This window comes from Oculina patagonica, chromosome 10, assembly GCF_052425735.1.
Source record: "Oculina patagonica isolate OP01 chromosome 10, crgOcupat, whole genome shotgun sequence".
Classification (NCBI taxonomy): Eukaryota; Metazoa; Cnidaria; class Anthozoa; order Scleractinia; family Oculinidae; genus Oculina; species Oculina patagonica.
This window is the reverse complement of record NC_135767.1, coordinates 11,745,233-11,767,197: the sequence shown is the minus strand read 5'-3', so window position 1 is coordinate 11,767,197 and position 21,965 is coordinate 11,745,233. Positions and strand designations below refer to the sequence as shown.

At 37.8% G+C, this 21,965-nt stretch overlaps 1 protein-coding gene, 1 non-coding gene and 1 pseudogene across 2 annotated transcripts; 2 read left to right on the top strand and 1 right to left on the bottom strand.

Annotated features, from left to right (window-relative positions):
* Positions 1-175: 175 nt before the first annotated feature.
* LOC144628469 (F-box DNA helicase 1-like) lies at positions 176-21,947 on the top strand. The gene is made up of 22 exons (XM_078486565.1): positions 176-1,315; positions 2,789-2,916; positions 7,488-7,611; positions 7,744-7,928; positions 8,995-9,117; positions 9,942-10,039; positions 10,396-10,474; positions 11,069-11,158; positions 11,837-12,107; positions 12,590-12,668; positions 12,932-13,018; positions 13,757-13,893; positions 14,559-14,658; positions 15,301-15,422; positions 15,648-15,717; positions 16,003-16,109; positions 16,568-16,649; positions 17,346-17,447; positions 19,089-19,195; positions 19,411-19,452; positions 19,937-20,020; positions 20,471-21,947. The coding sequence occupies exons 1-22, from the start codon at positions 224-226 to the stop codon at positions 20,588-20,590; spliced, it is 3,429 nt and encodes a 1,142-aa protein (XP_078342691.1). The 5' UTR covers positions 176-223; the 3' UTR covers positions 20,591-21,947.
* Positions 4,495-6,257, bottom strand: LOC144628692 (uncharacterized; annotated as a pseudogene).
* Positions 13,170-13,242, top strand: Trnai-gau (transfer RNA isoleucine (anticodon GAU)). Its single transcript has one exon. It is a non-coding gene; the product is annotated as a tRNA-Ile (tRNA).
* Positions 21,948-21,965: the final 18 nt, after the last annotated feature.

Sequence of the window (21,965 nt, the reverse complement as noted above, 5' to 3'; positions counted from 1 at the left end):
TTCATTTTACGTCAGTCTTCTGCAGAAACTCTAATGAACTGATCATCCTAAATACTTTCTTCCCTATCTTTAATACCGCCGCTCCCCTAGCCCCTCCCTACATAGTACTTCATTACCACGTTCCCACGTTACCACCGGCTAGGAGTGTCGAGCGACACTGGGAAAGAGAATTGAAACCATCATGGCGGCCAACGGGTAATTCCGTTACAAACAGGTCTTTTTCATGGCTCGCAATTTTTCCCCGCGTATAAAGCGAAAGAAGACTATTTCATCTCCACAACAAAGGATAATTTCACAATATTTTACTCCAAGGAGTGGTATCAGCAAAGAAGAAGTGAATTTTTTCGTGTCGCCAATTGCAAATCCGTCGTCCCGCGGCCAAAAAACCCGTCGGGCAACTGGCGTCGACGGACCCCCGGATCAAATTACAGTTACCCCGGCGTTTGGTTTCACGTCTGCAGCAAAGATTTATCAGCAAGCTGGAAAGTGGTGTTCTGGGGCTCAAAACCAGCAAATTTTGTTTCGACAGCACAATTCGGGGAGCTCAACTTGCAAATCTGCAGTTTCTGAATCGGAGCATGTTTCGTGGAAATGTTCTCCTTTAAAAAATAGTTCTATCGAAGGACAACAAACGCACATTGACACAAAAACACGTGTAGCTGACCTCATGGCGTCGTCAACTTCTTCAGGTTCAAGTACGCTCACATCTGATTCATCCTTTTCGTCGAGTACACAACCACAAAATGTAAGACACACGCGCAGATCGAGTTCAAGAGCACAGAATCACTTGAAAGGCAGGCCTGCAAAAAAACAGAAAGGTGCTCCAGAAACAATTACTGTCGACAGCGGAGACGAGAAATGTCCAAGCGAGGATGACTGTTGCGTTATTGTGAATGTAGTGGGTAACAGGAGAGCTAGGAGTGATTCCGAAGTGGTAGAAATTACAAGCTGTTCTCAGTCATCTACTGAATCAAGTAGTCAAAGTAGTCAAGCTAGCAAGGAAGAAAGTAGCTCCCAAAGTTCTTGTACTAGTGAATCTGATCAAAAGAATACTGCATCTTTCAAAAAGTCATCATCATCCTTAAATTCTGCCAGGCAAACTGAAAAGCGAGCATCAGCAAGATCAACGTTTGGTCTGGTTGGCGGCGATGTCAGTGACTCAGATGATGATGACGACTTGAAGTGTGACAGCGAATTTGCACAACTGCCTGTAGAGATTTTGGAGAATATATTCTGCCAGCTTCCTGTAATCGATCTTATGTTGAACTGTTCCTTGGTTTGCAAGAAGTGGTATACCATAATATCAAGAGACTCGGTAATGATAACATATTTTCGTAAATTACATGTATATTTTATTACAGGCAGGTGACCTTATAATTGTGGTGGAATGGTGGGGCGATGGAATGTCACTAGTTTGCTTGCCATTTGCTTTACCTGGTTTGCTTGCGGTTAGCTTTTATTTGGCGGCTCATTAAAAAGCCTAGCCCACTTTGCTAGTCTTTTTATCCTCGAAACTATCCTAAGTCTTTTGATTTCTAGTGAAATTTCAGGCAGTCATAAGCAGCTTTTTTTCAGCCTGTGAAATTATACATGTATGTAGCCGGCCGGCTCTTAGCTACGTATACATCCCCTGAGTTTGCATAGCAAGAATATATGGACTACATGTAGGAGTAAACCATCATTGAAAATATCCATACCCAGGCTTTGGAAGGTCATTAGAAATACCAAGGGAGTTGGGTTGGGGGGGGGGGGGAGGGTTAAAGGCCAACTTTTTTTAAGGAAAGTGTGGGGCTTAACTGGCCGGGGTCACTGTGTTGTGTTCTTGGGCAAGTTTGATTGTCATAGTGCCTCTCCACCTAGGTGTATAAATGGGTACCCGCGACATAATGCTGGGGAGGTACTACATTGTATACCCTGCTATGGACTAGTATCCCATTCAGATTGGTAGGGGGGGATAGAAATATCTGTAGCCGTTTAATGCTACAGAAACCAGGATACATGTACATACACTGTATTAAGTCCCTATTTTATCTGACAACAGTTACTGCTCTAAGTGGAGTATGTACAGCTTGCACTGTATGTGTACAATGTAGAACACATACAGATATGTGGAGTTTCGTATTTGTTTTTGAGCCAAAGAAACTGTTTAAAAAAGTTGAGTGCAGTCCTCTTACCGGTATTTAATTATGCTGCCCAAAACACCTTCACCTTTGGAAGCATTTAACTGGGCGAAACAAGCTTGAAGAAGACAGTGAATTATTCGAGAATTATCCGAAATCTCTATGAAAGTTTGACCGATGTTGTACAGTTGGACGACGCCACAGGAAACCAACGAATTGCGGTTGAATGCTTCGGTTAATACTTTCAGATTTGAACAACTTTCCAAATCGGAATAAAGGTTAGTTTTTTCATTGACTTTCAATTGACCATTTTTCTGTTTATTCAATCGGATTAACAGTGCTTCGTGTTAACGAAAACTTAATAGTGAAATCAAAACAACTTTGATCATCGGCACGGCGGCATTGCTCACACTGAGGTGTGCTGAAGTCTTGTGTTATTATATAAAACAAATAGATTCCATTTTGCCGTGGGTCTGTTCAGTTATAGATCACAGAAGACGTCAAAATGTGGTATGAACATCAGTGACCCACTTGCCTTCGGCTCGTGGGCCACTTCTTTTGTTCATACCACATTCAGTTGACGTCATCTGTGATCTATAACTGAACAGACGCACGGCAAAATGGAATCTACATGTATTTGTTAAATTGACTTTTTAAATTACTTTCAGTTTATTCCTTGGAAGAAAAAATACTTTCTTCTGAAGAAGAAAGACAACTTAGCGGAAGATGAGATGATTAAACTTTTGGATGACACAGGCATGTTAGATATTGATTTATTTCCACTACATCTTGCAAGGTATGATATATATTTTTTATATATTTTTTTTTAAAATGTTTAATTTAGGCATAAAGCAGGAACATCAGTATCTGCGGTTACTGCAAATATTTTAAGTGAAATAAACATAGCACATAGTAGGTATCTGCACTTACATTTTTACCTGGTATTACAGACCTGCAAAAACATAGCTCTCAAGATGCATTGCACCTTCTGTCAGGTTTAATTTTCCGTGATTATCACATGTAAATGTACACTGTAGCGACCCTTCTAGCCTGTGTTGCACACAAATAAAACCCCGGTATAGTCCGTCTGCAAATCAGTGCACAAAAGCTTGTTCTGGCCACCCGTGTGTTACCAGGGTATTTTATAATAACCTCTGATTGGCTCTTGAATAGAGCCGTTCTTTCAAGCGCCCTAATTGGTCGAGTGGATCTCGTGAAACCATAGTTACACGTTCGATGAATACCAGATACAGTAAAACGTTCGTGTCATATAATTAATACATTTGCCGTTCTGTATTGGATTTGGTCATCCAATTTATTTCGCTTCTCACTTGTTTTAAAAGGGCACTACATGAAGTCAGCTGCATTATTTGAAGGCATTTTTAGTTAAGTAAAGCCGTAAGACTGTTGCTTTATAATAGCAAATGTGCCAGGCAAATGTGTGGAGGCCATACATGTAGGTCTGCACAGTTTCCCGTTTGTATATTTTGACACCTCTGTTTTAAATTTGTCGTATGTAAATACTATTGCGGTTAGTCTTGGATCATTCACATTTGCAAGATATCTTTGAGTTCTCAAAATGTTCTCTCTGGTCCTAAATTTTCCGTGAAAATGTCGACTACTTGCATTCTGCATTAACCCGGTTCCGGCTGTTTATAGTGTTGCAAGGTGTGTTGCTTCTCATCACAGATGACGGATCATGTTTGTTGTGTGACATTCTTTCAGCACAAGACAAATGTAGATTATTAAACACTTTTCCACGACTTTTTTGCTTGTCAGTTGTGAATGTTCTTGTTGTTATTGTTCTTTTCCTTTTTTATCAGATAGTTCGAACGGGCTGCTTTTTCACAGTTTCAAACGCTAATTCTCACCGATCTGCCATGATTGCCGCCCAGTTTATTTTGTATCCATTATTCATCAAAAGCACAACTATGGCTTCACGAGATTCATTCGACCAATCATGGCGCACAAAAGAACGGCTCTATTCAAGAGCCAATCAGAGGTTATTATAAAAAAAAAACCCTGGTAACATGCGGGTGGCCGGAACATTTAAAGCTCTTCTGCACTGATTCGCAGACGGACTATACCTGAGTTTTGTTCACATGTGCAACGCAGGCTACAACCCTTCAAGTTTTTTTTTTTCTCAGTGGTCATTTGGCCACTGACTGCTCAAGTTTGGCTGCCAGTGAAAAATTTTAGTTGCTAAATTAAGCTCTTATAAGCAAGGGTTTTGATATACATAGACAAGTAAAAATAAACGATAATAACGAACGACGTTTCGGAGTCGTCATGACACCATTTTCAAGTTCAAAAATGAAAAGAATAAACTGTCAGAAAAAGTTTGCTTAAGATTAACATAATAAAATATGCAATGTCACGCAAATAGTTTGGCTACGATTGAGTCTGATTGGACATTTAGAGATGGTGAAAATCCTCTGATTACTAGCATTTCATGCACTAAACAATCAAACTTATTCTTGCACTTCTTGCTGACATGAAACTGTTTGTCAAGGTCTTTTGGGAAAATACAGTGTTTGTCTCTATAATGCTTGCCAATAGATGATGTTTTGTTCTTGTGCTCGTCCACGCGCTGATGTAAATGCCTCAGTGTGTATCCTACATAACTTGCATCACACAAGTCGCATTGAAATCTATATACAACACACTGCTGGTTTACAATAGGTGTTTTCTTCTCTTGTACTTTAAGCTTTTGTTCGATTTTGTTGCTAACAAAAACTGGTTGAATGACTGTGCGCGTTTTGTGGCTTAGGTCGTTGAGTTGTTTCCGTACAAAATGTGCAGAATCCTGATCTTTGAAGGGTAGTACTATCCGAACTGTTGGACTCTCGCCAGTGGCTGGTATTGGTTGTCGATCTTCGGTCTTTGAACTAACAAAACAACGGACGGTGGTATCGATGAGCTGTTCCGGATATTTCAGCCGGGAGAACAGTGCTTTCAATCAGTCACATTCTTCGGAAAAATATGTCCAACACGATGATAATCGATATGCACGATCAAGCATGGTTTTCAGGAGCCCTCGTTTATATCGAATATCGACATGGCTCTGATAGTGGAGCAAATGACCTGAGTGTGTTTGTAGGTTTTATGTAAACTTTGGTCTCGATGTTTGGGGCTCTGCTCAGCAGTTGCATACCAAGAAAGGGAAGCACTCGGTCTTTCTCTGTTTCCATGGTGAAATTTACTGATGGATGGCAATTATTGAGGACTTGAAGAAATGTAGCCGCTGATGTTAGGTCTGGCATGATGGTTAAAGTGTCGTCGACGTATGTCTTGTAGAATGAAGGCATTTTACCTTCATGCTCAAGAGTTTCTTCAATGTAACCCATGAAAACGTTGGCCAACAGTGGTCCCAGTGGCAAACCCATGGCGACGCCATCGGTCTGTTCATATAATTGCCCATTGAATTGGAACAGCTGGTCTTTGGTGGATGCTCTGAGGAGGTCTACGAGGTCCGATCTGCTGAGGTTCAAGTGGTGTGTTTCATTGAACCAGTTGTTTGTAAATGCTTTGTCAGCCAGTATCTGTATGGTTTCCTCCAGCGGCACATTGGTAAATAGCGAGGAAACATCATACGACACTAGGACATCACCATCTTTGATCTTTAACTCGCAAATTTCGATTGCAAACTCAAAGGTGTCGGTTATTGTGTACCGGTTGTAGGACAGGGGTTGTAGTTTCTCCTCTAGCCATTTCGCCAATCCATAATTGTACGTTCGTGTGGCAGATAAGATGGGGCGCATAGCCAGACGTTCTTTGTGGGTCTTAGGCAAACCATACAAGTGTGCAAGCCGGGAGCCTGTCGGGCGCACGGAATCCGCAATCGATTTGGGTAGAATTCTCCGGACTGTAGATTCCAGGTCTTTCTCCTTTTTAAGAAGTGGATGATAATATTTGGGCGGTCTGCCTCTAGACTTTGGTCTTTCTTGATCAATTGCTCTGAATTTTGTTGTATCATTGATCGATGCCTCGGATAGCAAGCGTAGATATTCAGACTTATCCATGATGACCACTCCTGAACCTTTATCCGGTTTCGTGATGATAATATCGTCTCGTCGCTTTAACTGATCAATGGCCTGTAGGAGCGATTTGGGGGGTTTGGGCCCTCTTCGATGGATAAAATTTAGTGCTACAGATCGTAGGGTTGCAGCAGAAAGCTCTTTAAGGTCATCGGGCAGGTTGGGCTCTAGCCTCCAATAAGCCTTTTCAAAGCTGGCTTTCACGTCGACGGGGGAAACCTGTTGCGGGATGGCAAATTTTTATGTGTTGGACATATTTTTCCGAAGAATGTGACCGATTGAAAGCACTGTTCTCCCGGCTGAAATATCCGGAACAGTTCATCAATACCACCGTCCGTTGTTTTGTTAGTTCAAAGACCGAAGATCGACAACCAATACCAGCCACTGGCGAGAGTCCAACAGTTCGGATAGTACTACCCTTCAAAGATCAGGATTCTGCACATTTTGTACGGAAACAACTCAACGACCTAAGCCACAAAACGCGCACAGTCATTCAACCAGTTTTTGTTAGCAACAAAATCGAACAAAAGCTTAAAGTACAAGAGAAGAAACCACCTATTGTAAACCAGCAGTGTGTTGTATATAGATTTCAATGCGACTTGTGTGATGCAAGTTATGTAGGATATACACTGAGGCATTTACATCAGCGCGTGGACGAGCACAAGAACAAAACATCATCTATTGGCAAGCATTATAGAGACAAACACTGTATTTTCCCAAAAGACCTTGACAAACAGTTTCATGTCAGCAAGAAGTGCAAGAATAAGTTTGATTGTTTAGTGCATGAAATGCTAGTAATCAGAGGATTTTCACCATCTCTAAATGTCCAATCAGACTCAATCGTAGCCAAACTATTTGCGTGACATTGCATATTTTATTATGTTAATCTTAAGCAAACTTTTTCTGACAGTTTATTCTTTTCATTTTTGAACTTGAAAATGGTGTCATGACGACTCCGAAACGTCGTTCGTTATTATCGTTTATTTTTACTTAAATTAAGCTCACACTTTCAATCCTTCTTCTCAATTTTAGTAGCCAGGCTGGCGACTTTGGTTCCAATTTACTCGCCAGCTCCAAATTTTTAGTCGCCATGGCGACTTAAAATTATGGTCTTTACTTGGAGAGTTGTGTAGCAATGCCATAAGCACCAAATGTGTACTGTAGCTGAACATTGTACCCATATAATATTATTGTCACAATTTATTACCATCTGATTAATTAGCACAAGTTTATTTGACAAGTCATGTAACAAATCCCTGTTGGTTGATTTTAATGTTTATCACTATTAAACGCATTTAAACATTGCATTGTCTTTTTAATTTGTTTTTAGATTTATGGACAATTTTAAAAGAAAAGGGCACTCATGGCCATCACTGTTAGAAAATTTGAAAACACATTGCAAGTTCCCATTGATAGAAACGTTCTTGGAAACTCTTACTGACAAATCTAAAATGGTATGGGAATGAAATTGTACAGTTTGATTTGAATTAATTATACTAATAAAAGTAAGTCATGTACAAGTCATGTACATGTAGACTACATGTATTTTAATTGAAACCATGTAACCGTGTTGTTTGTATTTTCAGGATCCTAGTCCATGGTCTGTTGTTGCTCTTCTGACGTTAGTTTGCCAGACAGTCCGTGAAGTACAAGGCATCATCAATTGCCTGACAAAATCCACTTCCTGCCTGATACATGATATTTTAGAGTGTTTTTACTGTTTGGCCTCAGTGTTTTTCTACCTTGACTCACAGCACAGAATTGGAAGTGGGTATGTCTGACTTGTTCTGTGAAGTTAGCTTTAATGTGCAACTGGTGATTACTGAAGCCTGACCATATTCTGGATATCAATCATTCTGTACCTGCCCAATACATAACTTAGCTTTGTATTGTTAAGGGTTACCATTCTTGTCCTCAGATAAGAGACCCGTGTGATTCTTTTCAAGTCCTGGAGGGAGGGGTGGGGTACATACAGTGTAAGTTGCATCCCCAACCTCACTCCAATGTGCTTTATAAGTCTGCTTATTGTTGACTGTGATATTTAAAAAAAAAAAAGAAAGAAAAAATGAAAAAACAAAAACCTGTGCAATTTAATTGTTCTTTCCCTGTTTTCTTGAATGTTGAATTAGTGCTTAAAAAACTCATTAATAATTCATAAAGAAAATACAAAAGAAATTAATGTTTAATGAGTGTCTTTATATCTGATAAAGACACGGCTAAACTTTACGTCCAATTTTCTAGGCCAAAATAACCCCAAATCTAAATATAAGTGCAAGAATGAGTAGATCTACATCAGAAGATTTTTAAGCCGTTCAATAAATTCGCAGTTCGTGTTTTATCAAGTCTAAAACACTCGGCTGCGCCTCGTGTTTTATACTTGATAAAACACTGCTGCTCATTTATTAAACATTACATAGTTTACACACATGTAAGTGTATACTGCAGCATACCGAAACTTTAGCTCATCTGTATGCCAGCTCTATATACTGTAAGTATGAAAAGCAAGTAAACTGACTTCATGTTGGCATACAGCATGTGTACTGTTCACTGATGTACAGACACTGTATGTTAATTACCATGACTTGCTGGATAGGAGATGATTATTATTTTATAGCTACACTCACAAAGTTGAATTGGATGCCAAAAATGTATCTGTCATATTTTATATTCTTTGGGCACTTTAATTTTGATTTTCATTGGACATTTTTTAATTTTAACTTTTTAATTCATTGGGCACTTTTAATCTTAATAATTTATTTTATAATTTATTGCTACATGTAAATATAAGTAAGTGTTTTTCCCTAGCCTCATACAATGCATTATTTATCTCCAATCAGGCTTCACTACAGAGTCTTTTACACATTGTATTTGTATGAGAATGCTTTTGAAGCCACATGTGCCTCAATTGGCTCTGTGTTTGGTCAGAATTCTACTGGACAGCAGTCAATGATGAGATACAGGTACATGAGGAGCACACTTGATTTGAAAGAGTAAAAATAAAGTAAATTCTTTTAAGCCTAACTTGCTCATAGCTCTTGGCACTTTTGTGGCAATAAGCGGCTAGGAGTACAGTAAAAACCCACATAATTATATAAGAACCTAACATTTAAGAACCTGTTAGGCTAAAATTTCATTTTTAAGCACCCTTCACATAAGAACCATTTTAGGCTGGATTCTAAAACAGGTTCTTATTTTCAAAAAAGAAAATTACATGTAAAATAATCTTCTCAAAAATATAGAATTAAAAAATCTTCTCAAAAATATATTTATAACACAGTCTGTACACATCATAGTTACAGCATAGATCTATACAAGATTTATTGGGAATTATAGTGAAGGTTACAGTATAGTTTTAACAGAATCAGATTAAAATAGTATAGTATTTTGCTTACCGAAGCCTCCAAGAATACTGTTATTGGACATTAAAGAGCAGATTATTTAAAAATTCTACTTTATTTCTTGAACAAAAGTTAAGAACCTAATTTAGAACCTAGTTAGCCTAATTTTACACTAAAATACCATTTATATAAGAACCTGTTTAGGCTAACTTTAAAAAAACCTAGGTTCTTATACGCGGGTTTTTACTGTATTGCTACTCTTCCTGGATGGGATGCTAGTCCATCACAGGCTACTCAGCAATTCACTGGTACCCATTAATTTAATATACTCCTGGGTGGAGCTCCTAACAATGGGCAGCTTACTTTGTTAAAGACAAGAATGATAATTACTGGTATGTTACTAATAATAAATATAAATTGTAAACTTTTTAATATCTACTCTTTAGATCTGCCACTGACAAGCTACAGCTCACGCATGAACAAGTGCAAATCATCAAGCATGATGTTAAGTCAGGAGAGATCATAAAAATTGTAGCATTTGCGGGTAAAGATTTCAAGATTATTTTTAATTAAAATGCACTAGGAAACAAAATTGTTAGGGATAATTTATAAACTTTATTTTGATGTTCAATGTATAAAGGCTGTAAGAGCTGGCTGGTCTTCTTAACAAACTGGCTTGTGTTATTATTATTTTTTTTTTTTTGCAAACATCCCTGTTTAATTTGATGTCCAGTAATTTAAAGTATACATGGTACATAGGGGTGTGTTAATGCATCATGCTTGCTGGAGGGCTCGGCGATGCATTTTCTATGGGACAAATCTTGTTAGAGTTATAGAATGATTAATAATAATAAATTAAAGCACACATGATAATACATTGAAATTATTTGGTTTGTTCAGGAACTGGAAAGACAACAACGTTAGTTGAGTACACCAAGATGAGGCCGATGGAACGGTTCCTCAATGTGGCATACAATAAGTGAGTGAAGATTATTTTGCACAGAATACCCACCAAATTTATTCTCGTATGCTGTATTATCACCCTTTTAGAAGCTCGTGACCCAGCCACCTTGTGAGGTACATGGTTTTCAAAACAAGCCGACGACTGCCGGGGTTCTGCCGACTACTTGATTATATATCACTTATTACTCTCACTGGTCATAGCAATCAACTCACAACAAACAAGTCTGGCACAAATTGTTGCAGCTGCCAACTCTACTGGTTGCTGATGCCTGCAGCTTCAAAACATTTTGAAACCCCTGAAAGTGCAAAATAATGTACTCCTTTCTCTATGATAATACTAAAAAAGCCTAGACTGTATATATGCACTGTATGCAAACTACAGTAATGTTATGATAATTATGATATTTGAATGTTTAATAAACAATATTAGATATTTTGATGATCAGTCTATTTTGCACCTAAATACCTGTAAATACAGTTATTATTTTAAATACAGTTTAATTAAGTACACTTTAAATGTTTATTGTAAAATTACCCACTGGCAGCCATAATTATCATATATTGTACAACTTTCCACTGAATTTTGTCACTTGTATTCCAACTTTTACAGATCAATTCAGCAACATGCACTGAAGACTTTCCCCAGCAATGTTGAGTCTCGAACCATCCACTCCTTGGCTTTCAGAGGTGTGGGCTTCCGGTTAGTAAGATGGAATGTTGTTTGCTTCTTCTCTTTGTTCCTCGTTTTGTTTATGTGCATAAGCACACTACCTAGCTAGCTTAATTACAAGTGCATGTAATTTATTTCTTACTCAATAGACTTCAAAGATTCAACATGAACTTTCTATTCACATTACTGTATGTACATGTACTTCTCGTGATGTGCCTCGATGACAAAAATATTCACATGAGATTAATATATGTAGTGTCTACATTGTTTTTTTTTTTGAATAGATTGTGTTTTGAATTTTAGCATGTTACAAATACATGACATTGTGCAGTTACAACCTGAGTTTCAGTCAGTCACTATTTCAAATATGAGCAAGGAATATACATTGCAGTAACTTAGGCATACCATACAGTATCACAGGGCTGTCATTAAGAGCCATAACCTGTAACACCTGTTTGGGCTAATAAGTTTACAGGATGTTAGTGAAAACGTCAATGTGACGGCTGGTTAAAAAACTTAACGACAGCTAGCCCTGCCATCATAATACAACGGTACTCTCTAAGAGTTCTAACATCCCCCATGCGACTCTTCATGGTTTGGTGCAATGCATCATGTTCAGATGCCAGACAAGTTGCATGAAATAATGCCTTGTTTATCTGCCTTTTCAAAATAATCCTTTCATAATAATAATAAAAAAAATATTTGCAGATACAAACATAAGCTTGCCTTTGGCCTGCGGATAAGCACCATCATGAATGCCCTCCCAAACGAGTGTGGCTATCTGCATGCAAGACGAGTTGAAGATACTCTCAAAAACTTCATAGCCTCTGCTGACACTTCTGTAAGACCCGAACATGTGCCTCGTGCCAACAGAGCAGTCGTGGAGGGGTCTTTATCAGAGGGAAGTGACATAGTTCAGTCAATCTTTGGGAATCATGGTGCAGACATGAAGTACTTGAACAGTGACAAGTACATTCAGGTTGGTTGGTTTGTAGCTTGGGTTTTATCAGTAAACAGTTTTCTTCAGTAACCAACCTGTAAATTATTAGGACATTATTAGGACAACAAAGTAATGAGAAGAAAAAAAATATGAGCAATCAACAACAACAACACCAAATAATCACTTCAGGATTGGGGGGTATTCTTCAGTGTTTTTGTGTCCTGTTATCAACAAAAAAATTAATATCATTCTAAATGTCATCGTACATGTACCTAATTTTAAATCTTAGTTCATGAACTTTCATTTTCCTTTTTTTTTTTCCTTTCCTTCTGCTTTTTCCTTCACAAACATTCTGAAACAAAAGAAAATATAAATCAAACTGGTTTGAAAAATTTTAAACCAAAGACAAATTTAAACCACAACATGTACATTGTACATGTACTTGAACAAACCATAATGACCTAAAAGGTAAAACTAACATTGTAATATCAATTATTTCAATCTGTGTACTGTAACTGTAGAAAGTTGTCTCCCATGCTGAACTTCTGTGGCAAAGAATGAGAGATCAGAGAGATAAGGACTTCCCTATCACCCATGATGGTAGGTTCCATTTGTCACTTCACTTCACAAGTTTCAGTATACCTTACCTTACCTCACCTCACTTCACTTCACCTTATTCCTTTTTCTCCTGGCCTGCTGTCAATGGCTACAATGTGTACAGTTCACAAGTATTTTATCCATGCATATAAAAAACTTGATTAAACCTTGAAGTCCTTCATTTGAGGTACATGTATATGATATTGTACATTTTGTAGTATCCTGAATATCGGTATATCATTTTGTTATTAATATTACTTTTTCAGGTTACCTCAAGATCTTTCAGCTTAACAGACCAGTTTTGGATGGATATGATTGCCTGCTTGTTGACGAAGCTCAGGATTGTACTCCTGGTGAGAACTTTGTTATTGAGAAGAAAATATATAATTATTTCATTGCAGCTACTGCTGGACACACACTCATTTATTTCACATACACGTATACTTTGGTTGAGTATCATGTCCATATAAAGCGCTAACCCATATACGAGGTGAGCTCTCATGTGGCTTTGATAGCTCAGTGGTAGAGTATTGCACCGATAACGCAAAGATCGTGGGTTCGATTCCCGCTCATGCCATAGCCTGAAATTTTTTTTCAGGTTTTCAGTAGTATGGCTGCACTTGCATTTATCATATAAAAGTTGATTGAGTTTGGCTTTATACTGACTGAGCTGAAGGTGGTACAAAGCATTGGAACTTAACTTCAATGTGATGTACACAAGTACATGTGCATCACCATAAAGTTAGCATATCCCCAGGGGTGGAAATACAACTGGCTGACCATTTGAAAAGGAGACTAACAATGCAGTATTTGTGTGCGAAATGTGTATAATCGGAAGCACAAGCCCTAGGGTTGTCAAGTCCTTCTCGTATTCAGGCTTGTACTCCGATTTAAAGATCCCTATTTTCACATGGTTAACGTGTTGGAATCTGGATCAAGAGGCTGCGTTCTTGTGCAAAATACTTTACTCTTCCAATACCTCTCTCCGCATGGGAGTATAATTGGCTGTCAGTAAATTGCTTAGGAAATGTTGCTGTAAGTTTACCTGAATTGGAATAATTTTGACCTTTTTTGTTATCTGAACTCTGCAGCTGCTTCAGACATTCTTCTCAGACAGTCTTGTGCCAAGATTTTGGTTGGTGATCCTCATCAACAGATTTATTCCTTTAGAGGAGCAAGAAATGCCCTTCAGGAGGTGGCGAGTACTCACACTTTCTACCTAACTCAGGTCAGTCGTTTATGATTTAAAAAAGTTTACTAAAAAGATTAAGCTGAGCCTAAAACCAGAGCTCCCCGGTTTTTACCTTGCCCTTTATTTTAATCATAGACAAGAAGAAAAAAATAGAACTTGACCCCGCGATCTTGGAAAACCATTATTTGGTCAACAGTCAACTTTAATAAAACACGCTATCTCGATGAGTTCTGCACCTGAGCCTGCAATATGGTCAGCAGATACCTTGTATCGACAGCTGTGACCATAACATGAAAGCCTAGTATCAAATCTGTTAGCTTAAGTTAACCTTCATGTTAGCCTAATGTACCGGTATTTCTGTTGTATGCATGTCCCTGCGATCCATGCTGCTAGCCATGTCGGGATGATGACCATGCAAAATCAAGTGCATGCTTTTGCTATTTCTTTGTTGTTGTTTTTGGTTATGGGGCACCACTCTGCTGCTCTTTGGGCCACTGGGGAGCTCCGCTAAAATTTTAAAACAAACAGCACCCCATAAAACTACTGTTCAGTAACTATAAGTTTAAATGGTCAAGCGTCAGCTGTATGTTACAACAAGGCATAGCTAACGTGAACGTTTTTGCTCTATTAAATACATCAAGTCTGTAGCAGTGTACTTTGTACTTTGTCTTTTTATTTTCAACTTTTCATTTGGTTTATAGTCATTTAGATTTGGGCCTGAGATAGCCTATGTGGCATCTTGTGTGCTGGATGTATTGAAAGGCATACGAAACAAGACTCTGGTTGGTGGATCTAAGAGAGGTGAGTACCATTTTGTTTTGCTCGTCCATGCAGTGAATATGTGGTGGTTCAATGTTATCTTGTTTTCAAAATTTATTTTCCTTTGTTTTTGGGTATGGTAATGTATGAAAATGAGTTTTAAACAAAGGGAAATACAATTTGAACCAAGGATAAAATTGAGCCACAACATATACATTTGGTTATTAGGCTACTGCAAAAACAAACAAACAAAACAAAAATGAAACTTGCACTTGGTCCAAATTAAAGTAACTAATTAAAGAATTGTTTTTGGTGGGTTGCACATGCATCGGTATTCCTCGTTCTTGAAACGCCAAAGATAGCATGAATTATACTGATGATACTTTTATTGTTTACATGTACGTGATCGCGACAAGTGTAGTTAAATCAATGACCAACAATCAATGCTTGCTACTGAAAGGCATAATAATGGCCGACACATGCCCTCCTAAACATTTGTGCAACTTTGTAAATATCCAAATGAGGCTGTGAGCTTGAGATTGTGGAAAAAAGACAAACTTCACCTGACTTTTATACTAGTTTGCATTTCACCGCCCTCGTGTACATACATGTACATAAGTCTCTGTGTAAAGGATTTATACTGTTCAACTGGATTGGTGTATTGCTATTTTTTTCATTTTAAAGGTTCTGTGATGGGCGAGAGATCTGGTCAACTGTGCATTATTACACGCTGTAATTACACACTATTTAATGAGGCGGTCAACGTTTGTTGTGCAAATAATAACACCAAAGTTGGTTTTGTCGGGGTAAGCCATGATTAGTCTTTTGTTCGAGAACTTAATTTATTTTTGTTAGTTTTCATTTTAAGTGTAACTATGGTGTAGTGTTGTGTACAAAAATAGTTTGAACTTTTGTTAGATGAATTTTTTTTTTTTATTTACGGTTGAATCTGCATGGGCTGTAACTGCTAAAAATACATCGTGTTACTAGAATGTTAATTGTGTTGCTTATCACAATGGTTTTGTTTTTAGGGTTTACAAGGCCTTGCTCTTGACCGCGTGTTGGATATTCACAAGCTCTTTACTGCTGGTACAAATCAAGGTGAGTGAGTTTGGCGAATTTACATGTAGACTCATCATTTTGCATCATTTTGTCATAGTCATAGTTATTAGCTCTGTTAGTAAGAGTTAAACCTGCCTAGTTTTGATGATGATTTTGACGGTTTGCTGATCTTAGGAATGTTTTAAGAAAGAAAAGAAAGAAATGGGTGACAGGATAACTGGATATATAAAAATTATAGGGAAAACTATACATGCACACACTATATTTTTAACTGTGGCTCAATTAACGTGTTTCGCCCTTGAGAAATTCGTTGTTTTCTTTCAGCTTATTTAGGTATCAAGGACCCTTTGATCAAGAAATTCAGGTCATTTTCGGAGTTAAAGAAATATGCCAAAGTTGCTCCAGACCCTGAACTGCTTGGCAAGATTAAGGTTTGTGCCACCAGGACCCTGTTTAATGCCAAAAATTAAGGTTGTTTATGGCAAATCTTCTTCCCAGGCACCCGAAGAACCTTTATTACGTAAATCATGTGAGCATTCCAGATATTGTGACATAAGAATCTTGAGAAATGTGACATTTCTAAGCAGCTGTTTTTGTGTCAGTCAGGGTAATTACCAACTACCGTTCATGTACATGTATCAAACTGTCTCTTGTTTTATCAGTGGACAATAATTCGAATGTATAACACTTTGTAAGTTTGTTTTCTTTTTCCAAAAAATAATTGACCCCCGTGTTCTTCCTCCACCTGCAGACAGGACTCTTAAATCCATTTTTACCTCCTAATTTGCATTTACTTATTTAGTTTTTTTTTTTTTTTTTTCAATTTAATTAATTTTGTGTTATCACTCTTGGGAAATATAGGGTTAACATTTTTTTATTCATACAATAGATCGTTGAGACGCACCACGTGCTGTTGCAGCATAGAATCGAGAAGATAAAGTCAAAAGCCGTTGCCAACTTACAGCAAGCAGGTTAGTGAAATAACTGAAGACATCAGACCGACAACGTGACAAAAAAAAAACAACCCCTCCCAGATCTACCCGTCCGTTCCAGGATTAGGCCCCAGATTGCCAGTACCTATTTATATACCCGGAAGGAAAGGAGAAAGAGGAAAGACGGTTTCCGCTAAATATTTGAGCAATAAAGGCAAAATTTAAAATAAAGTTACCTAAAAGTCCTTACATGTATAGCATGGTCACAGTTTTAAAACATGTACAGTTAACAAGAACCTATAGAAATTTTAGCTCTCAAACTGACCCCGCTAGAGAGAAACGAATTTGAAATTATACATATGTTAGGTAAAATGGACGTTTTGCGTCAGTTAAATACAAAACAACACACGTTTTAAAGCTCTTCTTACGAGGTTTGAAACTGACTTTCTCGAGAATGCTTTAGAATTTAAAAGCGGGGTCAATGTGTTGAGAAATGGAATACAGTAAGACGTTTCAAACAGTGTACAAAATGTAACTGAACTATTAGTAGATTTTTGGTAATTGATTTTGCACTCATTGCTCGAACTTTAAGCAGAATTCTTCTTGAGCTGTAAATCGTTTTGCCCAAGAGCACAACACAGAGACCGTTGTAATGGGTCAAATACCAAGCCCAGCACGGTAACATTACGCCACCATGGCTATTTTCGTTTTATTTATGTCCTCTTCCCCTTCCAGATACCATTTTCTCCACGGCACACAAAGCCAAAGGACTTGAGTTCGATACTGTTCGAGTGACTGATGACTTTCTACCAGGATCAGACATTGGGATGACAATGCGTGAGTTAAACCAATTGTCAATAGGGGCTGTTTGAGCAGCTTACCATTTGGATTGGTTGTGGCTAAGCTGGTTACACAGCTGAGGGAAGCAGGGATGGTGCAGTGGTGAGAACACTGGCTCGGTGTCATATGTAGGTTTAGTTTGTTGTTGGCTGTCGTCCTCGCTCCGAGGGTTTTTCTCCAGGTTTCCAGTTTTCCTTCTTCCACAAAAATCAACACTTCCAAATTCCAATTCAATCAGGAATACACGGCCCACGACAAACTTATAGCTTTAATCCTCAACGTGTCTAAATAAAGATAGTTTATTCATTTATTTTATTTTTAACAAAAACTCGTGCAACATTTTCTGACATACACAATTATTCTTCTCAAGTTTAGAAAACCCACACCAATCACCGAGTGTTGTTGTTGGTGGTGGTCAGGCGGTTGTCAGTGTCGTTGTAGTAGGTGTTGTTTTGCTACCATTTCGGATTTGCTTCGAGCTCTAAGTAGTCATTAGCGCTGTCAAGGGCCAGATGCAGTAGTGTAGCAGCTTTCGTAAGCTTGTAATTCAACCTGTCCTTTAGTGTACCAGTTGCTTCTGTTGGGGCTGTTCAATTGTTTTCTCAAAAGGTACATGTAGCGAACCATTCACTTGAGACCTTGAAAGAGCTACTGCCCGTCCCACCCCCCCCACATGTGGCGATTGTATGGTTTTGTCAGTTGAAGCCCTTATTACATGATGATAATGATAATGAATTTATATAGCGCATTTTTCATATATATATATATATATGTTCAAATGCGCTGTACACATACTGTAATTTACTACACAAGGCCAGACCACAACACCGGGAGCTTCGTGCCCTACTCTTTGCGAAATTTTCGCGACATTTGCGAAATTTTCGCGACACGTTAATTTCGCGATTTTGAGGTGCGCATATTTCGCGACACTTAAATTTCGCGATTTCGCGAAAATTTTGTATTTTGAATCACTTTAATTTCACATGTACATTTCCGTGGCAGTATTATTTAACATGCCCTTGAATTAAATAAAACGACTTCATCAAAGGAACAATAACGTCAAAAAAACCAAAACGCAAGGGCGGGACCAAATCTCGGCAATAGCAACAACAAAGTTCTCACTATTTCTACAAGTAGGTACTGCTTATATGTGAGTTATTGTTCTTGAGTCATGCAATTGACGACAACGTCCATTTACATTGAAGATTCCTTCATTCAGTGGTTCTAAACTTATTCTTTCTTGATTGTTGACATAAATGTGAGCCACTTAATTTTCGCGTCATGTTATGTTCGCGACACTTGTTTGCGACAATTGCGACAATTGTTTGCGTCACTTTAATTTTGCGATTATTTTGGAATAGCGAAATTCGCGAAATTAACGTGTCGCGAAAATTTCATGTAATAAGGTACTTGTTTATCTCGTGCAGCAGTCGGTCGTAAAGTAAAAATACTTAGAAGGTGACTTGTGTCAGGCAGCTACCACTTACACCTGTATGTACTTGCTTGCTCCGAAGTATCCACTGTGTGTTAATATTCACTCGAGATGTAATTTAAAAATCAATCCTGACCTAGCCATCTAGGCTGGTTATTTTTTACACCTCCGCATTTATAATTAAAAACCTTCGTGAATATCTTTAGATGAACACGGAGAGGACGAGAAAAACCTGGTGTATGTAGCCGTTAGTCGTGCAAAGAAGTGCCTTCAACTAAATAGTACAATCCTTGGCATTCTTGGCTCTAGAAAGGTAAGACAAACTGCTGCACTTCCAATGAATTCTGCGCTTTCTTGTTGGCTTTTATTGATAGGCTTCGTACCTGTGAATGTTAAACATTTAGGCGCACACGACCCTTGGCTCAACAAAACTTAACAATACACGAATAGTTCAGTGTTTTCTTTGTTATCAGTTCACATACAGAAAAAGGGATCTCTAAGCTGGACTTTTTTTGTTTTCATTGACAGGAGCATTTTGTGAAGGCAATATCACCGAAGGAATTTACTCAGGTACTTGTTCTTCCTTAACTTCAGCCATTTTATTAATCAACATTAAATTTTCCTCAAAGTGTAATAACAAACTTACTGAATAGATACATTCACGACACTGTAGAACTTGATCACCAATATCTGATGTTGTACACCGTATTTCTTAATTCGAAAATGAAAAGCAAAAATAAATGGGAATATGAACCCGAATTTTAGACAAAAGGACGTTGCTCTGTCGTAAATTATTCATTGTCATTTTGATCTACTGAAGTTAAGACTGAGAGAAAGAGAGTGAAAACGATGCCCATTTTTCGGTTGTTATCTGGATTCAAGTTAAAAATCAGTTAAAAGAAAAATGTCTTTCACTCTGTTTAGTGCTATTGTGTTTTCATGTATTATGAACTTATTGACTGAGTGAGAGGGCTGTACGGGGATATGTTTGGCTCGAGGGTCAAGGTGGAAGTGCCGAGTGCAGTGACGGTTACTTTTTCGTTTTAATTTTCAGCCGGCCATCTGTGTAAGTTGCAAGACACCAATCGACTTTTCTCCGCGTCCTCATGTTTTAATCCAAAAAGAAGACATAACTTTGGTAAGTAAGAAGGCCATATTGCCTGTTTCTCGTAACTAGTTTCTATTCTTCTCTTTTGAGGCAATTTCGACACTGACTAACTGTTCATAGAATTAACCGAAATATCACAATAAAGGATTAAAACTGTAGAAGAACTCAAAAGAAACACAGAAAGGCCAAAAAAGGGGCATGGATGTGCCAATTTCGAGAAGATTGAAACGGATTGCGTTCGGGTAAACTTGAAAAGCGTAGGCCCGACTTTCTTCAAGTTTATCTCAGTTTGTATGAAAGTGTAATTTACAATGCTCGAAAATCATTCTTGATTGTATATGGTCGTGATTTTGCCAAGAAAAGACTTTTGCCCTGTCAATTTAAAGTTTTGAGCTCTTAATTAACGAAAACAAATAGAATTAACTAAAATACCGTATCTGTAGCCTATTTAATCATTTTGTTTAATTATTTGTTTTCTAGGGTGGAAACGTTAAAGTTGCTGGCGGTGTTCTTTGCGCTTCATGTGCGCTGATGAAAATACCTCATGTAGGATGTCTTGCTTACGTAAACGTTGAAGACTGCAAACCTAGTCCTCGATGAAAATGATGATATATATAGTGTGTTTAGAATTAAAGTTCGCGCAATGCTGGAAAACGGAAGAATTATTTAGAGTTTTAGAAGGGTGATATTATGTGCTATATGCACACATAAGAATATACGATACAAAGTGCATCTCTGGAATTTATACAGTATTTTGTTGTTTATACTGAATTTACATGCAATTAGTATCCGCATTTGTATTCGTATTTGTACATATAATTTTCTTCTAAGCGATAGCTATTTTTTTGTGCGCCTAAACCTCAAACAAACTTGCGTTTTATGTTGAACGGTATTCAAATATCTGAAGAAAATGATAGTTCCTGAACTAATCTTTGTGTTTCGGCAAACTGTCTACGTTTCTTCTTGGATACTATTTTCCACAGGTTTAATTTCGAGAGCTGTTACAGTGCGAGTACTCCAGCCAAGGCCACCCAATCAAATTCTTCACAAATTCACCAATAGTGTTTTCTTTAACTTAAAAATGGTCATAAATTTATTGCTTCTGTAGCGTACAGCCGGTGTATATCCCCAATTTGTGGGAAATCTAGTGTTTACATGCAAGGTTTTCATTGCCTATTTTGCGCAGATTTTGTCAGCAGGCCTTGAATTGGTTAAAGTAGTCGCACAGTAACAACGCACAGAGTAGCAGAAACTAATCTTTGCGAAGTCAGAAGACTTTGCTGCTCTTATTTACCCAGAGGGCCTACGCAATGTTGCTTATGCTTTCTTCTCACTTGTCGAAGGATGTCAGTGAAAACTGTTTCTAAAAGATGCGATGTTCTGTAGGTAGATAACGAGATTTAGCTAAACCTAAACTTGATTTGAGACAGTTCCTTTCACAGCGGTCTTAAGTCATCACGCAAAGAGAACTGTTGCGTGTTAGTCAAAAAGAATACTGCGAACGAGACTTTCTAAGGTGCTGATCTTAAAGTACCATTCTGGGATCTGTAAAACCCTGCATAATGGCTATCCTCTAGAAGTTAGTGCAGCATAAAATAAGCAACAAAAACTGTTGCTGGTCGCTCCCCGCAATTATGTACCCTAGAAATAACAGTTTTCCTTGAGTAGTAATAAGGACAACATGATCTGCTAAACTTTCTCTGCTTAATGGGACGCACGTGAATTAAGAATTATTTTTGTGATTTCCAGTTCATTGTTCTTGGCAAGTAATATTCTTAGTTCTTATCTTGTTTCCTCGTTTCTTTAGCTAGTATATTTTTCTAAGATGTATTAAATACTGTTATTGTTAGAAACTAAGAAAAGGTATATAATTGTCAACATTGTAAATACGACAAAAAATTAAAGAGAATGAGGAACTATTTATAACTTAAATCAAAATAAAGATACTATTTTTCTCGTTTTGCATAATTTGTTC

Coding starts and splice junctions, on each gene's coding strand:
- LOC144628469 (XM_078486565.1), top strand. CDS start 224: ATGGCTCGCAATTTTTCCCCGCGTATAAAGCGAAAGAAGACTATTTCA. Junction 13,894..14,558: donor ACACTTTCTACCTAACTCAG/GTCAGTCGTTTA, acceptor TTTGGTTTATAG/TCATTTAGATTTGGGCCTGA. Junction 16,650..17,345: donor TGCCAACTTACAGCAAGCAG/GTTAGTGAAATA, acceptor TTCCCCTTCCAG/ATACCATTTTCTCCACGGCA.